Here is an 18,793-nt window from a genome sequence, read left to right as displayed (position 1 = left end):
GATTTGCCTAGAGTCACACAGCTAGGAAGTATCTGAGGTCAGTTGGAACTCAGGTTCTCCTGACTCCATGCTGCTTGCTACTCTATCTACAGCTGCCCTGGCTATAATTTGGGAACCTCTCTATAATCATTAATCCTAATCCTAATCTTTGGACCACTAAACCTGCCTTTACCATGAATGGGACACAAATCCCAGAAATGTCAATGGGACAAATCCCAGAAATTTGCACAGTAAATTCACTAAGAGGGGAATGTGTTATTCTGAAGATACAATTAAAGGGTAGGTGGTGGGTAGAGAAACTTATATAATTATCTTTTAAAATGCCATCCTACCCTGAAAATGTAAAATGTAATACAATTCTTGTCCTTTCTCATTCTCCTTTGAACAGAGCAAAAGCTCTAAAGTTATCCAAGTACAATGAATCTTTTATTCAGGAGTTAATTATTCAGTTTGTAGATTATCAAGGTGCCTTCAAAAAAATTCAGTGCATAGTTCTCTGCTCTTTAAACAATACACTAAAAAGGCTTTACATTTTTTTATTAATTTTATAATTATAAAAAGTTTTGACAGTACATATGCATGAGTAATTTTTTATAATTTTATATATTATACTTATATTAAATAATATTATCCCTTGTATTAATTTTTCCAAATTTTCTACTCCCTCCTCTAGATAACAGGCAATCAAAAGGGCTTTAAATTAAATGGAATCTGTCCATTTGCTGGGAGGGAAAAAGTTGGTGAAGAGGCAGCTGAAATGAATGGATAAATCCAAGCTTCCTGGATGAATTACCTGTGAATATTCAGATCTCTGTTAATGAATTGTTTGTCTATGGGGAAATCTACCCCATAAATATACACATACACTCTCACACACACATATGCATGTGCTTTGACTACCAAATTATTATGAATATGGCATTCCTACTTGTGAAAATGGTGTGTTTGGAAAATCAGTTATAAGACAGCAAAGGATCACCATCAATCATCAAGCAGGACCACTTGTCAAATGATGCTCTGAGATTTCAAATTAAACTTTTAATTAAATTCATGTTCAAGTGCTTTTTGCATAGATTGAACCTTTTTGGACAAAAATAGAGCACCCTCAATTGATTCAATGAGCATCAATTGCAGCTACAATATACAAGAACTAAATGAGAGGACATATGGTTTACAAGTGTCTGGCCAGTAGATTTCTTTATTCTGCTAGACCATTCAAAGCATCATAACAAATCTTTACTCATGCATATGCTACCTAATAAGGACCCTCATCACCTCTTACCGGGGTTAGTGCAATTATCTATCTCTTAATTGATCACTGGGTTTTTACATTCTACCTGGCTGCCTGGATTCAGGTGGTCTCCCAACACTTGCAAGGCATTTCCTTCTAATCTCCACCTCTCAAAATCCCAAATTTCCTTAAAACTCAGTTCAATGGCTACTTCCTATGAGGGTCTTTTTTGATTCCCAGCTTTTAGTGCTTTCTCCCTTCTGAATTTATCAAAAAAGGCTAATCATTTGCCACTTACATCTCCTCACACATGCTCAATAAACTTGTATTTTCTCCAAAGGAATATAGGCACATATACACCCCCATCCCCACCCACATCCATATACAACTACACCCCTCCATACACACCCTTAATAGAAGCTGGCAATTGTGAAGAATTCAGTCAGGACAAATTGTAATAAAAACCAAAGTTCCTTTCACTTACCAGGTATCATAAAATGCCAGCATTAGAAACACGGCCAAATCTTGAATCATGCTACAAAGATCTGTTTACATATTCTCTTGCAATTCCACTTGGAGGATTGCAAACAACCTGCCCAGCACAGGTAAACCAATCTCACCCATAGTACTTCTTGGTAATACTGGTATTAACAACACAAGCCAGACAATCTAAGGCAAAAACCCTAATAGTTTCTTTCTGATATCACCAGCATTAATTTTACTGAAAATGAAGAACAGCATAGTCTTTCCACCACTCATTTATAACAAAGCTTTGTAGAATGAACTATTTCAAGCAAAATGAGCAATTACTTCCTTTTCTTCCTCTTGGATCAAAAATGAAAAGTCTCAAAATTCTCAGCTTGGGAATGGGAAAAAAAAGGAAACCACAAAAAAAGAAGTAACCATTTTTACCAAATGAAAAAACCCAAGTATACCATGATCACTGCCAGGAAAAATGACATGTAACAAGGGTTCTTAACCTGAAGTATATGAACTTTAAAATAAAATTGATATTATTTTAAATATATTTGCATTTCAATATAATCGGTTTTCCTTTATGATCCTACATATTTTATTTTATGCTTTTAAGAATGGTTTCATCCATGTCACTGATAAAAATGCTGAACAACAAAAGGCCAAGGTTACAAAGTTGCAGAATTGTATAATAGGCCTCTTTCCATTTGAAAACTAATGCATTATTCAGTATTTTCAGGTCTGGTTGTTCAATTAGTTCCAAATCTACTTAGGACTACCATTCTGCCTTTGGTCTCTGTCTTGCCCATGAGAATTCTATGACTAACCACAATCCTCATGTCATGAAGGTGGCTCTGGACTTGAAAGGCTCTGCCAGGAGAATATAAAGTTCCCCTTTATATAGTAACATGTAGGAACTTCTAGGGAGGTTTCTACAGCAGATGATGTGTACTTTCTGAGGACCAGCCTAAGACCAGGGCAGCTCATAATAAGTAGACTATCCAGTGGATAATAATTTTTTGACTATGAAATTCACAAAACAAAGAAAAATAAACAATTCCTGTCCCCTTCTGCAAAGAATCACAGTGTTTAGATGGCATATAAACATTAACTTAACCTATTACTACCCTAGATATGAAATCAATGCCTCAGTAACCAAAAAAATAGATATACTATTGGAGGAGAAAATGAATCATTTCATTCTTAACATTCTCACTATAAATAAAATAAGAAGTCAGAAGAAAGTATCTGCTAAATGCTAAAATGACTCTCAGATTCTCCATGGAGAGTTCAAATAGAAAATGTGGTGAAATTGGTTTTTACTGAAAATGCAAAAAAACCAGGTCATTTGACTACCTTGTTCTACAGCTTATGATAAGTGTTTGCTAACAAAACAAAAACAAAATCCCAAATAAACAATCTGAGTACCTATACATATCTATGTATGTGTGTATGCATATTCATTGTGTGTGTGTGTGTGTGTGTGTGTGTGTATAATAAGGAAAAGAAGGCAAAATAATTAAATAATTAAATCTATAAATAAAAAATTAAATCAATACATATTTTAATATTGGGTGACCTTAGTATAAAGATAAGCAATAATTATGTTGGAAAATATCTGGATTAAAGCAAAAAAAAGGCACAGGACATCCATGCTAAATAATTTTGAAAGCACTAAGGGACCAACTCTGAAGTTTTTTGAAAGAGGACAACATTTTAGACAATATTTTAAACTTTACTACCAAAAAAGTGACCAAGAAAATATTAAAAAACTATTGCTTCACATGCCTCTCTTCCTATCTCTACCAAATTGTTGTAAGAAGGATCTATACATGTATCAAAGGCAACTTTGATTAATGTAAAAGAATGGAAAATCCAAGATTTTTTTTACAAATTTTAATTAATTGCAGATCATTTCACACAGGATCATATCTTTGGAGGTAGAAGAAACTATAGAGATCATCTTGTCTAATTCTTACATTTTTTATATAACATAACATATTATAATTTAATATATAATATATATAACATATAATTTAATCTTAACATTGCTGGGGAAAATTTGTGCAAGAAATATGGGGTAAAAGATGTAGTCAAGGAGTTATATGATCATAATAGAACATGAATCAGTCATATAATGAGATTGAGAATAAACCTTCATATTCTGTTAGTACCACACAATGTCAATATAACTAGACAAAGACACTCAGTGTGCAGGCAGAATCCTTCAGGATTTGGGAATACATGGACAATTATTACACAGATGGCATGGGAGGATTTTTCTGAAAATAGGAATAGATGTCTTGCTAGGATATAGAGGAACTTCACTGACATTGCTACAGAGCTTAGCCATTAATCCAATCTAAAAAGAAATAAGAATTACCTCTATACTCTTCCACCAAAGACAAGTATTCATGGTGCTGGTTCAGAATCCTGCAGACATCCTGAAATAGACAAACCAATGTAAGTAGAAAGCAGAGCACATGGAAATCCTAGGGGGCTCGGGTTGGGATTCATAAATTTTAGTTATACAGAGTCTGTCAAATGGAGAAAGGCTAAGCCTAGGCTGAGGTGTTTCCAATGGTCTTAGCAGGAGCCCAATATGAAAGGAACCTCTGAAAGCAGCAAAATGGGAATCAATATCCCAGGCAGAGCCTGGAGGGAGATCCTCAGCCCTATACCAAGTGAGAGCCCCTAAATAAAGGACAACATACGTGTCTTTTGAAAAAAGGGGTCTAATCTTGACCATCATACTCAGGATGAAAGAGATCCTATTTACATTATTCTGAGCATAGCCTAAACATAACATCTATTCATACCCCTGATACTCCTTGAAAATAAATACTGAGGATGCTGAGATAAACAAGAAAAACTGAATATAATGATAAAATACCTTAGTTGGAAAAAAAAAAATCAGGAGGTCAGACTTAAGGATACTGGAAACAACACAACAAATCCAAATAAAATTGCAGCGAGAAAAGATATTTTGGAAACCAATGATTGGAGGAATACCTGGAAAAAAGGAAATAAGAGACACAAAATGGAAAGTGTTAGAGAAAAAATAAGAATTCATACATTTGAATAGACAATAGAAAATTTCATTCAAGAAACTAATGACCTAAAAATTAAAATGAACCAAGCATTTAAAAATTACCATTCTTATCAATGACAATATAAAATGTTAAAACAAAATCAAAAGATTGATGAAAATTAAAGAAAATATAAGATATCTAATTTTTTATTTTTACTTTTTAGGTTATACATGTAGATTTTTTTTTTTACATATTTCCATATGAGTAATGTTGAAAGAGAAAAATCAGAACAAGAAGGAAAAACTAAGAAAAAAAGGTAAATATAGAATGCATTGATCAACCTTCAGTCTCCATAGTTTTCCCTCTTTGGATGGCATTTTCCATGCAAAGTTTATTGAGATTGCCTTGGATCACTGGATTGCTGAGAACCAGGCCTATCACAGATGATCATCACATAAATCTTCCTGTTGCTGTGCACAATGTTTTCCTATTCTGCTTGTTTCTGTCAGTATCAGTTCACATAAATCTTTCCAGGCTTTTCTAAAATCAGCCTGTTGAATTTTTATAGAATAATGATATTCTATTACTTTCATATATCAACTTATTCAGCCATTCCCTAACTGATAAGGCATTATTCATTTTCCAATTCTTTGCCATTTATCATTTCCTTTTCCTGTCATCTTAGCCAATCCAATAGGTGTGAGGTGATATCTCAAACTTGTTTAAATTTGAATGCCTCTAATCAATAGTGACTTAGAATGTTTCTATGTGACTGTGACTATAGATGGCTTTTATTTCTTCATCTAAAAAAAACAAAAACAAAAACATAAACCTTGGTACACTGCTTCCTCACCTCCAGATGAACAGAGACAAACTTTAACATAAAATTCAAAGTAAAAAAATAGGCTAGGAAAATGAGCAAACAACAAAACCAAAGAATTTGGCAATAAAAAGCTACCATGGTGGCAGGGAAGAGCAAGACACAAATTTAGAAGAAAACTATGTGAAAATAGCTACAAAGTCTCTAAAGAAAAATTCTAATTGGGACCAAGGCCAGCAATAATTCTTGAATGACTTAAAAAGATAAGAGGAAGAGGAAGAATTGGGAAAAGAAATTAGGGTAATGCAAGAACAAATTTCAAACCCTGAGGACACTAAAAGCAGGTAACCTCCAAATGAAGCCCCAAAGGGTGATATGAATTGGTCCCCAACACTCAAAGTTCTCTTGGAAGAATTCAAAAAGGATCTTAAAAGAGAGTTAAAAGACAAATGGGGAAAGGAAATGAGAACTTTGCAGGAGAATTTGGAAAAAGAAACATAGAAATCATCTGAAGAAAACTCCTTTCAAAATAGACTTAGTGAAATGGAAAAAACAAATAGCTTCTTTCAAAATAGACTTGATGAAATGGTAAAAGCATATAACTTCCTACAAAATAGAAAAAGAAAACAACTCCTTGAAAAATCAAATTTGTAAAATGGAAAAAATCCATAGAACAAAACAACTCATTTAAAAATTTAGTTGGGCAAATACAAAAGGAGTTTAGAAAGGTAATTGAAGAAAATCACTAAAAATTAGAACTGAACAAATGGTAATGAATGACTCAGTGAGATAGCAAAAAATCAGTCAAACAAAACCAAAAGAAAAAAAAAAAAAGTAGAAGAAAATGTAAAATACCTCATTGGAAAAACAATTGACCTGGAAAATAAATGTAGAAGAGAATCTAAGGATTATTGTAATTCCTAAGAACCATGATGAAAAAAAAAAAAAAAAAAAAAGAGCCTAAACATTTAGACATTATATTTCAGGAAAACTGCTCTGATGTCCTAGAGCCAAAAGGTAAAATAACCATTGACAGTATCCTGTCTAATCTCACCAATTTCACCTGAGAATAGCAGCAGCCACTTGTGTTGATTGGAAGAGGTCTGAACATAGTCTGTGGCTATTAGAAAGAGATGAATCAACTAGTAATCTATTTGAGGGCTGAATTGTGACTTTAGCTATGTTCACGGCAACATAGATTTGAGCTAAAAGGGACTTCATACATATATACATACATACACATATATGTGTATATATATATATATATATAGTCAAATACAATCTCATTTTACAAATGAGGAAACTGAAAGCCAGTGATACTTTCCCAGGGTATTAGATCTGATGGCTACATCAGCACCCCAAATGGATTCTTCTATTATATGCAGAGCCTAGTTGTTCAGACCACCTGCTTTTTATAGTAAATGCAGACAGCAAAAGTCAAAGATTATACAAATTCAGGCATTTTATTCTAGTTTAGTAATCCCCAGTTATAATAAGGAAACATAGGGTGGTCTAGATTACTCATGGAAAAATAGCATTTTTGTTCCAGCATGTTAGTTAAATGAAAGCAGATACACAAAGACATATTAATCTCATCTGCAGTAAATCAGATTCCTCTAATCTACAATTAATCCATCTTTAGCTTCACTCTGCTTCAAGGGAATTTCCAATCTTAAGAAAGAAAAGTTTACTAAAATGTCCCTTGAATTCCTTAAATAGTAATGCAAAATGACAAAAGAAGAAGAAGAAGAAGAAGAAGAAGAAGAAGAAGAAGAAGAAGAAGAAGAAGAAGAAGAAGAAGAAGAAGAAGAAGAAGAAGAAGAAGAAGAAGAAGAAGAAGAAGAAGAAGAAGAAGAAGAAGAAGAAGAAGAAGAAGAAGAAGAAGAAGAAGAAGAAGAAAGATGTCATATGTATTGGGGTCTTCTCAGAGAAGAGGTTGATACTATCTACATATCCCTGTGATAGTTGATGGTCAAGGATATGGTCTATTTAGCAAGCTCACAAAATTTCCATGGGCCCTAATTAAGTTGCAAATCACAAAAATAGCAATACATTTTTAATCAACAAAATTCATCTTTGTTGCCAATAGTTCCAAATATTTCAGTGCCTTTGTTATGACAAGTCACTTGAAAATGTTTCAAATGGCTGGACTGGTGCCCCAGGAACATGCCTTCAGCTTACTTCTTTTTTAACATCCATTGGAATTTTTTTTTAATCCTTAAATTCAAATGTTGCCAAAATCATGTCAAAGAGCTACTTGTACAATAAACACCTCATTTTGAGGTTTTATTTTTAGCTCCTAAAATCTTTTACAGTAAACATTTAATGAGAAAGAAATTTATTTTCCAAAGCAATAAAATAACTTCTGAGGAAATCTTGTAGGCCATGCACTGCCCTGTCTGTATATCAAGTTAAGAAGGTGCATTCCTTTTATATTTTCCCCCTGTGAATTAATTGAAAATACACAGATACATATACTGAACTTTGTTTTCATAGTATATGTATGCAGGACTAGCATGTGGAGGGTGAAGTAGTCTAAAGAATATCATGAATAGTGGTTTTTAAAGGTTAAAATTGACATAAATTCACAAATATCTATGTTGTCTGCAATAAACAAAATAATTCTTGAATCCTTTACTCTGAGTTAGTAAACTGTTTTAAATAGAATTTTCAATTTTATTTCCCTGTCCCTGAAAGGGATGGATTTAAGCTTTAAGAATGATGAGATTTCTAGATCATATGACCAATAAAAGTGATGATTATTGATAACTCTTACCAAGATCTCCAAAAGAGGAATTATCAATGAGAGACAGAAGAAATCGCTAAAACCACTGGACAAGAAAACAAGAACCTCAATAAAAGACAAGCTATGTGAATCTGGGGAAATGCTCACCCATAATACATTCCTCTAGCATCCCTCTCTTACCAATTTTTGTGTTCTACAAGGCTTGTGCTTTGAGACTGACTCAGGATTCCCTCTTGCTATAGTGTCCATTTCCCATCTTCCCAACCCTTTCCTGTTGTGGAGAAAAGAAGATCCTTGTGGTAGATACTAGGATAGGGAATGTAAGACAAAGAATCTCCTCAGAATACACTTACCATCTCCAAAGTAACCTCATAAAATAGCATCTACTAATAAGAGGCTGTTTCAAAAGAAAAGACAATTTGAGAAAATAAGAAGGGGACAAATGGAAAAATTTGTGGTCTATACAACAAAACAATTGCCAGAACAGAAAAGCTTGAATCTATAAGGGTTTAGTGTCTCCAAAGAAGCAAAACAAAAAATAACCAATTGGGAAAAAAATAACCTAAAGTGAAGTACATTATGGAAGAAGAGAAAATATGTGAAAAGAACAAATTATCTATATATAAGCAAAGCACATTAATCCTGAAGACAATATACAAAGAGTCAACGCAAAGATCACAGATCTCCTAGAAGGACATGTCAAAAACCTGAACACCAAGAAGCAAGAAATATTATGAGGGAACTATCCAGAACTTCTGAATAAAGAAAAAATATCAATCAATAAAATACACAAATCATCTCCAGAAAAAGAAAAAAATACTCCACAAACCTATGAATCAATATAGTAGCTAAATTTAACAATTTCATTGGCAGATAACAATGACCAGGAGAAAGGTCTTCAAAGAAAAAGGAAGGAAAGTTACATAACATTATCTTGTACCTCCCCTTCAAAAAGAAAACCCATAGAAATTAATAGAATAATTTATTCTAAAAATAAAGGAATTTGAGATGTAACCTAAAATGATATATCCTAAAAACATGAGTTTAATAATCAATGAAAAAAATGGAAAAGTAATTGAATCACAAAGAGGGAATAGAAACACAATACTCATCAGATACTTTATTGTTTTTCTCTCAGAATTGGACAAACTTAATAGAAAGTTGAATAAGGGGGAAGACAGAGAATTGAAAAAACTGCTAGAGATTAGTGTTAAATAATTTATATCTTCTAAAGAAGAATGAATTTAATATGTATTTGTCAAAAAGTGAAACAAGTAAATCCAAAATAAGCACAAAAGAGAAAATATTGAAAATTAGACGAGAAATAAATTGGAAACCAAAAAGACTATAGAAATGATTAAAAAAAATTAAAAACTGGTTCTTTGAAAACACTGAAAACAATAAATCTTTAGCCCACCTGATTAAAAGGAAAAGATAGAAAAACAACAAAACAGAGTGAAAAAGCACAAGAAATCAAAAGAATTTTTTAAAAAATCATTAGAATCTACTATGTATGACTCTATAATTGAGAACTCACAAAAAAAGTAGATAATTGCCTTTGAAAATATTAAATACTCAAACTAAGAGAAGGAAAAAGAACTAATGGTGAAAGAATTACCACAGTGAGGAGTGGAACTCCTATGTAAATCTATAAGAACTAGGAGTTTTCTAAACTTTTAAATAACAATTGATAACATTTAATTTTATTAATATATCAATTAATGTATACTAATATATTAATAATATTAATATAAATTAAAATTGTAATTAACTGATAAGCTAATTTAATGATTAATAATATTTAAATTCTCCAAAATGAGGAAGAATTTGCTAACTTCCTTATATGAAACAAATAGAACTCCAATAATTAACCCAAGAATAAAACAAAGAATTACAGAACAATATCATTACTAAATAGAGCTTCAATTTTTTAAAATAAAATTCTCTCACAGAGACTATCAAAATTTATTCAAGAAATCGTTCAATTCAATATAAATTGGATTTATATTAGGGAACTTTTAATAGCATAAGATATCTATTTTAAGATATAAGTAAGCATCATGTTCAGTGAGGATGCTCTAGATCTTTCCCAATAAATCCAAGAGTAACATAAGAATGGTTTTTTTATTCCACTGTTATTTTCCATGATTCTGGAAAGGATTAAAATGGTAATAATAAAAAAAGAACAAAATTAAAGATTTTAAGACAAACATAGTAAACAAAGTAATCTCTACATGCTGATGACATGATTAATCAAGAAAATGCAAAGGACTCAGCAAATAATCTAATTGATATAATGAATGGATTCAGCAAAGTTGTAGACTACACACAAAAAAACTCCCAAAATCAACAATATTTCTAGATGATAATAATAGATTCAAGAAGCAACAGTGGAGAGAAATCCATTACAAATAACTACAAAATGCATAAAAATATTTGAGGAGCAATTTCTGGAAGTACACAAAATACTTACATACATACAATCACAAAGAGCTTTTCAAAGTAATAAAGAACAATATAAATAGCTAGAAAAATATTCAGAATCTTTGATCGACCATGTCAACATAATAAAAATAGCCCTACTCTCAAGGTTAATATAAAGATTAATGCCATGCTAGTCAATTGCCATAGGGATACATTACGGGATGTACAGGAAGAAAAAAAAATTCATTTGAAGGAATAAAAGTTCTAGAATATCAAGAGAAATAAGGAAAAATTAGTAATAAAGGGAGAATAGTACCTACAGACAAATCATGTTAATATTTGGCATTGGTTAAAAAAGTAGAAAAGTAGATCAGTAGAACAAATGAGACGTGAGAATCAAAAATAAGGCAACTGTATTAATAAATAACCCAGTATTTTCAAATAAACCTAAAAGCATAAAATTATTTATTAAAATATTCCCTATTTGATAAGAATTGCTAGAAAAACTGGAAAGGAGTGTGACAGAAGTTATAATTAGACGAATATTTTACCCCATATCCCACAATTCTAAATGGATATACAAACTGAATATTGAAAAGAAGTACAACCTCAGTATTAAAGATCATACAATCAAAAAGATGAAGACAAGAAGAAAATATACTTTTTACAGTTAGGCAATAGAGATCTTTGTCTATATATCAATTTGAAATTCCTTATCATATATGACAAAAAAAACCAAAAGAACTATCTCATGATAAGTGATAAAAATTTAAAACATGTTTTTATTCAAATTATTAATAACCATACAAAAGAATGCTCAAAGTCACTAAAACTAAGAAATGCAAATCAAAACAATCCTGAGATTGACCACCTGAAAAATTGGCAATGATGACATAAAATGAGAATAATTAATGTTGGAGAGTTTTGGGGAAGATGGGCATATTAGTGAATTGTTGGTAAAGTTTCAAATTAGTATTATCATTCTGAAAAGCAATTTGAAATTAGTCATATAAATAAATCAAAAGTTTCTATAATCCTTGACTTAGATGTATACACCAATAAGGTCACTGGTTAAAAAAAAAAGAAAAGAAAAGAAAAAGAAAAAGAAAAAAGAATGGCTCCATATACATTAAAAATTTTATAGCAGTGATTTTCGGGGTAGCAAACAAGTGAAACTACATAGGTGCCTATACCTTGATAAATGACTGCAAATTGTGTTATTTCAGTATAATGGAATATTAGTATAAATAAGAAACAACCAACATGATGAATACAGAGGAGCATAGAAAGATTTACATGAAATAATGCAGAGTGAAATAAGCAGAGTCAGGAAAACAATAAAATGTAATGAAAACAGTGTAAATGAAACTAACAAGCATCACAAAACAGTAGAAAATAAATGTTTCAAAATTATAAAGAAAAGGCTGGGGCAGCTAGGTGGCGCAGTGGATAGAGCACCAGCCTTGAATTCAGGCGACCCGAGTTCAAATGTCTCAGACACTTAACACTTCCTAGCCGTGTGACCCTGGGCAAGTCACTTAATCCCAGCCTCAGAAAAAGCCTGGGCCCCAGAAAAGAGAAAGAAAAACATGAAAAGATCCCTGCCTCCTCTCTAAAGGTGCTAAGGTACACAGGTATAAAATATAACATATAATGTCAAATTTTTGGATATGCTAATTGGTTTTGCTAATTTTTTCCTCTTTTTTTTTTTTTTAAATTCATTGTTATATGGGATGGCTCTCTGGGAAAGGAAGATGGAGGGATTCAGAGGAGAATCTAGATAATATAAAAAATTAATAAAATTTTAAAAATAAAGAATCAATAAAGTAGTCTAAATTCCATGTTGCTGTAATAGCCTTTGATCAAATCATTGAATAAGTTAAATTCTCCCTTTTGAGTCTAAACTTCCTGTCTTTTCTTTGATAACCACATTTCCTAAAATTAAGGGCTTCTTTTCTTTCCAACTCAATGGTATGTATTATTTCTAAGAATATTTTCCCTGATAAACGCATGAATATTTAAGTAATTTGCCTTAGCCAGAAGTGAGGAACATATGAAAGAAGGGAAAGAGAACTAAACAAGATAAAAATTTGAAGTCTGCTTCCTACTCTACTTTGTACCTAGGACTCATTCAGGTGTCTTCAAATATAAGCTGATATTTGTTCAAAGGCCAAGGCTTGTGTTTAACTTGGTGACCCATGAGGCCAAAGCAGATTAGAGGGGTATGAAAATGGTACTTTTTCCTACTTAGCCTATAAACTATTCTTTCTTGTCTCTATAATAGCATGGAGGGACATGTGTTGCCTTCTTTATTGTTCCTGCTAATTAGGCAACTAAATTAAGAACAGGATAGTGGTATGATCAACTTTACAAGCCATTTGCTCAAATCATACCTGTCTTCAGTATGTGTAGTATTATTATTCCAGATAATTAAGTCCCATTCTCTTAACTCTTATTTTTAAAAAATGAAGACAAAATTCAACTTTCCCAAATAGTAAAATGTTTCAGATGGATGAAAGGGCTCTCTAATTTTGAGGAAATCATCCCTTTTTTAAATTAAACTTTGAGTAATATAATCTGAAGTGAGAGACCAAAAATGGCCAAAAATGATGACCTTACATAAATTTGTAAAGAATTTCCTGTAACTGAGAGATTAAGACTTGTTTGTGATCATGTAGCTTAAAAAAGGGGATTTGAAGCCAAATCCTTTGGACTCCATTTATCTACTTCTGACAATCATTGATTCTTTAGGTCATGCTGCCTCTCATACAAAAAAATTTAAAAATAATAAAAGAAAACATAACTAAGAAAGAGCAGCTAGTTGGTATAATGGATTGTGATGTGCTGTCATCTCCAGAAGCTGCCGATAGCTCTCTGGGAAGAGATCTGCTGTGTCAACTCAAATCTCTCGGACAGATTCTTCTTCCTGTAGAGAACCGTTGTCTCCAGGCAGTTGCCCTTAACTCTTGTCCAGAGAAGTGACTTTCCTTCCTGCAGAGAGCTGCGTCAAGCTGATGTAGCGCAGAGACTTCTCTCTCTGGAGTGCTGTCCTCTTTTATCCTACCAGAGAATGGGCGAGGGATAATGCAAGGGCTTCTGGGAAGAAGTACTCCAACCAATGAGCTTGCTCCTCTTAGAGTTCCCAAGGTGTAAACTCCCTTTAAAGGCCCAAACCAAAGGTCTGAGCCAGAGAACTGTCAAGTCAACCTGAGTTCTCACCTTGTAATTGTCCAGACAACCTGAATTCTCACCTTGTCACTGTCCAGACAACCTGAGTTCTCACCTAGTAATCCTTGCATCGGATAGAATGCTGGGTTTGTAGAAAGCAAGGCTTAATGTCCTAGATTCAAATCTAGCCTCTGATACTGTGTAACCTCGGGCAAATCATTTTACCCTGTTTGCTTCATTTTTCCCATCTGTAAAATGATCTGGAGAATGAAATGGCAAACTATTCCCTAATCTTTGCCAAAAAAACCCCAAACAAACAAACAAACACAAACCCAAAAGAGATCTTGTAGAGATACATAACTGACAAATGAATGACAAGTTACTAAGAAAATTCAATATGTGATCAAATAAAACCTCTCATAAAAAGAAAAAAAAAACAGTTTAATTAACAGTAAGGTAGGGAAAATGTATATAGAGACAAAGTGAAAGCATATTTTTTAAAGAGATAGAATGTTTTGAGGAAAGTTGAAAGTTAAGGTTTTTAAAATGTCTCTCTTTAGCTAACCATTTGCATAATAATTAATTATACTCACATATAACCATGGTTTCATTTATGGGAAAAATCAAATTAATCTTTTTCTACAACTAAGTCTCCATATCCATTGCCTTCATAATTCTTGTGTATTCTTGACAATTAAATCAATAATCCTTCTTATTGGCAACCAATTTATTTACAACTGAACTGATTAGTCAAATAGTTTAGTCATAAAATCACTTGTCCTGGCTTCATACATTAAGTCACATGAAAACATTGAATTGCCTCTTTCCTGCTGGGGCAGGAAGATGTGAAGCTGCCAAAGAAAGGATAGAATTAATTTAATTCAAATTTTTAAGCACCTAAAAGAGCAAGAAAGACCAGTGCTGAGTTAATGTGGTTGTACTCTGGAGATAAGCTGAGAGATTAGTTACAGAATAAGAATCATTGACTTGACAAAATTAATTAGGAAACTCATTATTACATTCGAAAGTCTATTCCATTATCAAACAGTTGGAAAGATCTTTACATTGATCTGAGACTTACTGTAACTTTCCCCTTTAGGTCTTTATTTCTGCCCTCTGCAGTTACTCAGAATAAGATTAATTCTTCTAAAAACCATTTGAAAATAGCTATCATGTATCCATTGGATTTTTTTCTTTTTTTTTTTTTTTCTCCCCTCATGCTTAATTCCCCCATTACTAGTTTCCTCACACCTTTCTCATATGACCTGATTTCTAAGTCTTGTTCCACCCCCCCATTTCTACTTGGCCTCTTGTAGGCCTGACAGTCACTTAAATATTTTTTGATTAATTGATTGTGTGAGCCCTGATTTGCTAATGTCATTTTTAAAGCAAATCAGAACTGAACCCAATCTCCAGTTAGAAAGATTACTTTTTTTTTTTTTTTTTACTTTTACTAGCCATCTAGGAAAAAAGTGATGTTTATACTTTTCATAAATCTAGACAGTGTAAGAAAAAGTTTTGTTTCGATTTATTTTATCCCAATAGGACTGACCAGAAGCCTTGTTACGGATCCTTTTTTTTTAATGTAATTTTAAAAATTAAATTTAAAATTTATTTTATTAGGAATCTATAAAATTTTTATCACCTCTATTTCCTAATCTACCTTCCTAATTTCCATCCCACAGACATCATTTTCTTCACTACAAATCTTCTTTGTCACTATAATCATAGCACAGTTACTAGCAAAGTGCTAAGAAAGTGTAACTGCTATCATTGCTACTTTAACCTTATCTTTGTTTTAGACCATCCAAGTACTCTAAAGATTAAAGAACCACAAAATAGGAAGTATTGATAAATTCCCTCCTTCCATGAAAATAGCAGTGAGTCCTGACACTAAGTAAATCAATAAATCATATTTTGGGAAAGAAGCTGAGATATCTGATTCTCTCATTTGAACATAAAAAAACTGAATTACAGACAGGTTAAGGGATTGAGTCAAAGTCACAAAATGGATCAATTGAAGAATTGTGACTAAAATGAACTGGGTCTATATGAATATAATCCCTAGATAATAGTTTGGAGTCAGGTGGCCTAGTAGATGGTATCAGAAAGACCTGTGTTTAAATCCAGCTTCAGATACCTACTAACTGGGTGATATGGACAAGTCACTTCACCGTATATAAGATAGAGAATATAAGATAGAGAAGTAAATGATAAAACCATTCCAGTGTCTTTGCCAGGAAAACTCCCAATGAGGTCATGAAATGTCAGATAGCCAGACAGGACTTGAAATGATTGAACAAGAAAAGGTAATGATTATTAGATTAGAAATAAAGGAAAGCTCTTTTTTAAAATATCAAATATAATTCATTCTTTAGTAACAGGTTTCATGCTATTCTCTTGGTAGAAATAAAGACATAAGTTTAGATGCTCTTTTCTCATGTGAAGATTGTAAATAAATCACTTTTAAGTCAATCTATTCCTTTGCCTAGATAGTAATTCACACCATTATCCAAAATTGCCCCCGAGTTTGGGACATAAAAATTGCTGGAGGTTCAGGGAAGAAGGCTCTGTCATTGGTCCCAGTCACACAGCCTTACTATAACTACTAATTACTTACTCTAAGTATCTCTCATACATTTTACCAATATAATCATCACTTTTCAAACTATTTAGTCAAAATTATGTGTTCTCCACCATAAGAAATAAGGCCTTCCTTGACCAGTCCAGCCCATAGTGATGGTTCCCTCCTCTGAACACCCATATCGCTACTTAATAGTAGGAAGTAGTTATCTGACACTCAATCTTAAACTACTCATTATCTTATTTTTTATACTAGGACATTTCCTGAGCTTTCATGGAGGTCTGAAAGTCAGTACGGTTGTGTCCCAAACAGAAATCAAGCACCCACTTCAGCCAGAATAATAATAACCCAGAGCAAGCCCCTCTCACCTCCAATCACCAAGACCAAATTCCATAAAAGATGGCAACTTGCTCAGGCAAACGAATATAACTTCTTTCGTTGCCATGGCAGCTGTAGAACTCTAAGAACTTCATAAGCACTATTGTCTTTTTAGGGAAAGATTGTCTTCTGAGTAGAATGCTGTATAAAAAATTCAAGAAGCCTCAGACCGGACATGATTAATATTATCACCTTTATCTCTGGAACCCAATTCAAACACACAGACAGTTGGCAGCCACAGATTTGAAAGGGCTCCCCATAAAGCTTCTCTGCTTACATAAAATAGCCCTCTGAAGTTCATGGGGTTTTGACTAGATTTCCACTTTCTAAAAAGAGAGAAAATTTAAAAGTTTATATAACTCAGAAATCCAAGCAGTTTTTTTTTTCTTGACAACTAATTTTTTTTTTTTTTTTGCAGCTGGCACAGTGTGAATAGAGTGTCAGCCCAGAAGTCAGGAGGACCTGAGTTTACTTATGATCTCAAATAGACACTAACTGTTTCACTCTAGGCAAGTCACTTCACTTTGTTTGCCTCAGTTTCCTTATCTGTAAAACAAGCTGGAGAAAGAAATGGCCACCACTCTGGTGTCTTTGCCAAGAAAACCCCAAATAGGGTCATGAAGAGTTGGACATGATCTGATCTCAGACACATGCTAACTATGACTCTAGGAAAGTCATTTTATTCTGTTTGCCTCAGTTTCCTCATCTATAAAATAAGTTGAAAAAGAAATTTTAAAACTGCCCTAGTACCTTTGCCAAGAAAACCCCAAATGGGGTCACAAAGAGTTGGATACAACTGAAAAATGATTGAACAATAACTTTTCTAGTCAGATTTAACAGGTGTTTCACTTTAGCTTTTTGTTTTGTTTTGTTTTGTTCCTTCGCCAGAAAATAACTTCCTGCATTCAAGCCTACATAGTCCAAGCTGCCTCAAGTATCTGCCGCCTTTTCCCCCACTGCCAGGAACTGAGGGGGTTCCAGTGAGCAAAAGATAAGACAAAAGGTGAGAGAACTTAGGGGGGCACACACAAGTATTGTTTCCATCGCCGCTGCCAAATAAAGGAACAGGATTCTGAAATGAATTGCAAGCTTGGAAAATGAACAAGTGTTTAAGGTGATGCATTTAGATTTCAAGATGTTCAGTCATTTCTGATTCTTCATGACCCCATTTCGAGTTTTCTTGGAAAGGATACTGAAATGGTTTTCCATTTCCTTTTTCAATTCATTTTACAGATGAGGAAACCGAGGTAGACAGGGTTAAGTGACTTGCCCAGAGTGGCACAATGTCTAAGGCCAGATTTGAATTCAGGTCATTGTCACTCCAGGTCTAGCACTCGATTCACAGTATCCAAGACTCAACATTTAGGAATAGTAAAGTCTCAATATTTACAGTACCAGGCCTGGAGTTAGGAAGATTCATCTTCTGAATTCAAATCTAGCCCCATATACTCACTGGCTCTGTGATTCTAGGCAAGTTACTTAACCCTATTTGCCTCAGTTTCCTCACCTATAAAATGAGTTGCAGAAGAAAACGGCAGACCTCTCCAGTGATCCAAATGGGATCATGGAGGGTTGTACATGACTGAAATGACTAGAAACAAAAATGTGTTGTACAATGTGTGTTACCAAAATTGCTTTGGAAAAACTCATAATAGGCAGACTCCAAATATTCCCAAAAAGGAATTAAGTAGTGATGGACCAGAAAGAGGTCTATGAGAACTTAAAGTGGATCACCACATAGCATTTTCGCCTTTTTCTTGTTTGCTTGTTTTTACTAATTTTTTTTTCCTTTTTGATCTGATTTTTCTTATGCAGCATGAAAAATGTGGAAATATGTTTAGAAGAATTACTATATTTGATTACTTTCTGTGTAGGGGAGGATGGTAGGGGAAGAGAGGGAGAAAGAATTGGAATGCAGGGTTTTCCAGGAGTGGAT

At 33.2% G+C, this 18,793-nt stretch overlaps 1 protein-coding gene across 4 annotated transcripts in view; it reads right to left on the bottom strand.

The window, feature by feature from the left end:
• LOC141549566 (palmitoyltransferase ZDHHC11-like) overlaps window positions 1-18,793 on the bottom strand; it is a 173,440-nt gene that overhangs the window by 135,513 nt on the left and 19,134 nt on the right. For 3 of the 4 annotated variants that reach the window (XM_074279191.1, XM_074279192.1, XM_074279194.1), the window contains exons 4-5: window positions 4,599-4,717; window positions 4,089-4,149 (exon numbers count right to left, since the gene is read on the bottom strand). In XM_074279191.1, the coding sequence (XP_074135292.1) occupies window positions 4,089-4,121 (33 nt within the window). In that variant the 5' untranslated portion in view covers window positions 4,122-4,149; window positions 4,599-4,717. Of the gene's footprint in view, window positions 1-1,715; window positions 1,829-4,088; window positions 4,150-4,598; window positions 4,718-18,793 lie in introns of those variants that run through there. The other variant, XM_074279193.1, reaches the window with a different exon arrangement.

The sequence above is a fragment of the Sminthopsis crassicaudata genome, chromosome 1 (assembly GCF_048593235.1).
Source record: "Sminthopsis crassicaudata isolate SCR6 chromosome 1, ASM4859323v1, whole genome shotgun sequence".
NCBI lineage: Eukaryota > Metazoa > Chordata > Mammalia > Dasyuromorphia > Dasyuridae > Sminthopsis > Sminthopsis crassicaudata.
The sequence above is the reverse complement of the archived record's forward strand: the minus strand, read 5'-3'. Positions and strand labels throughout refer to the sequence as shown.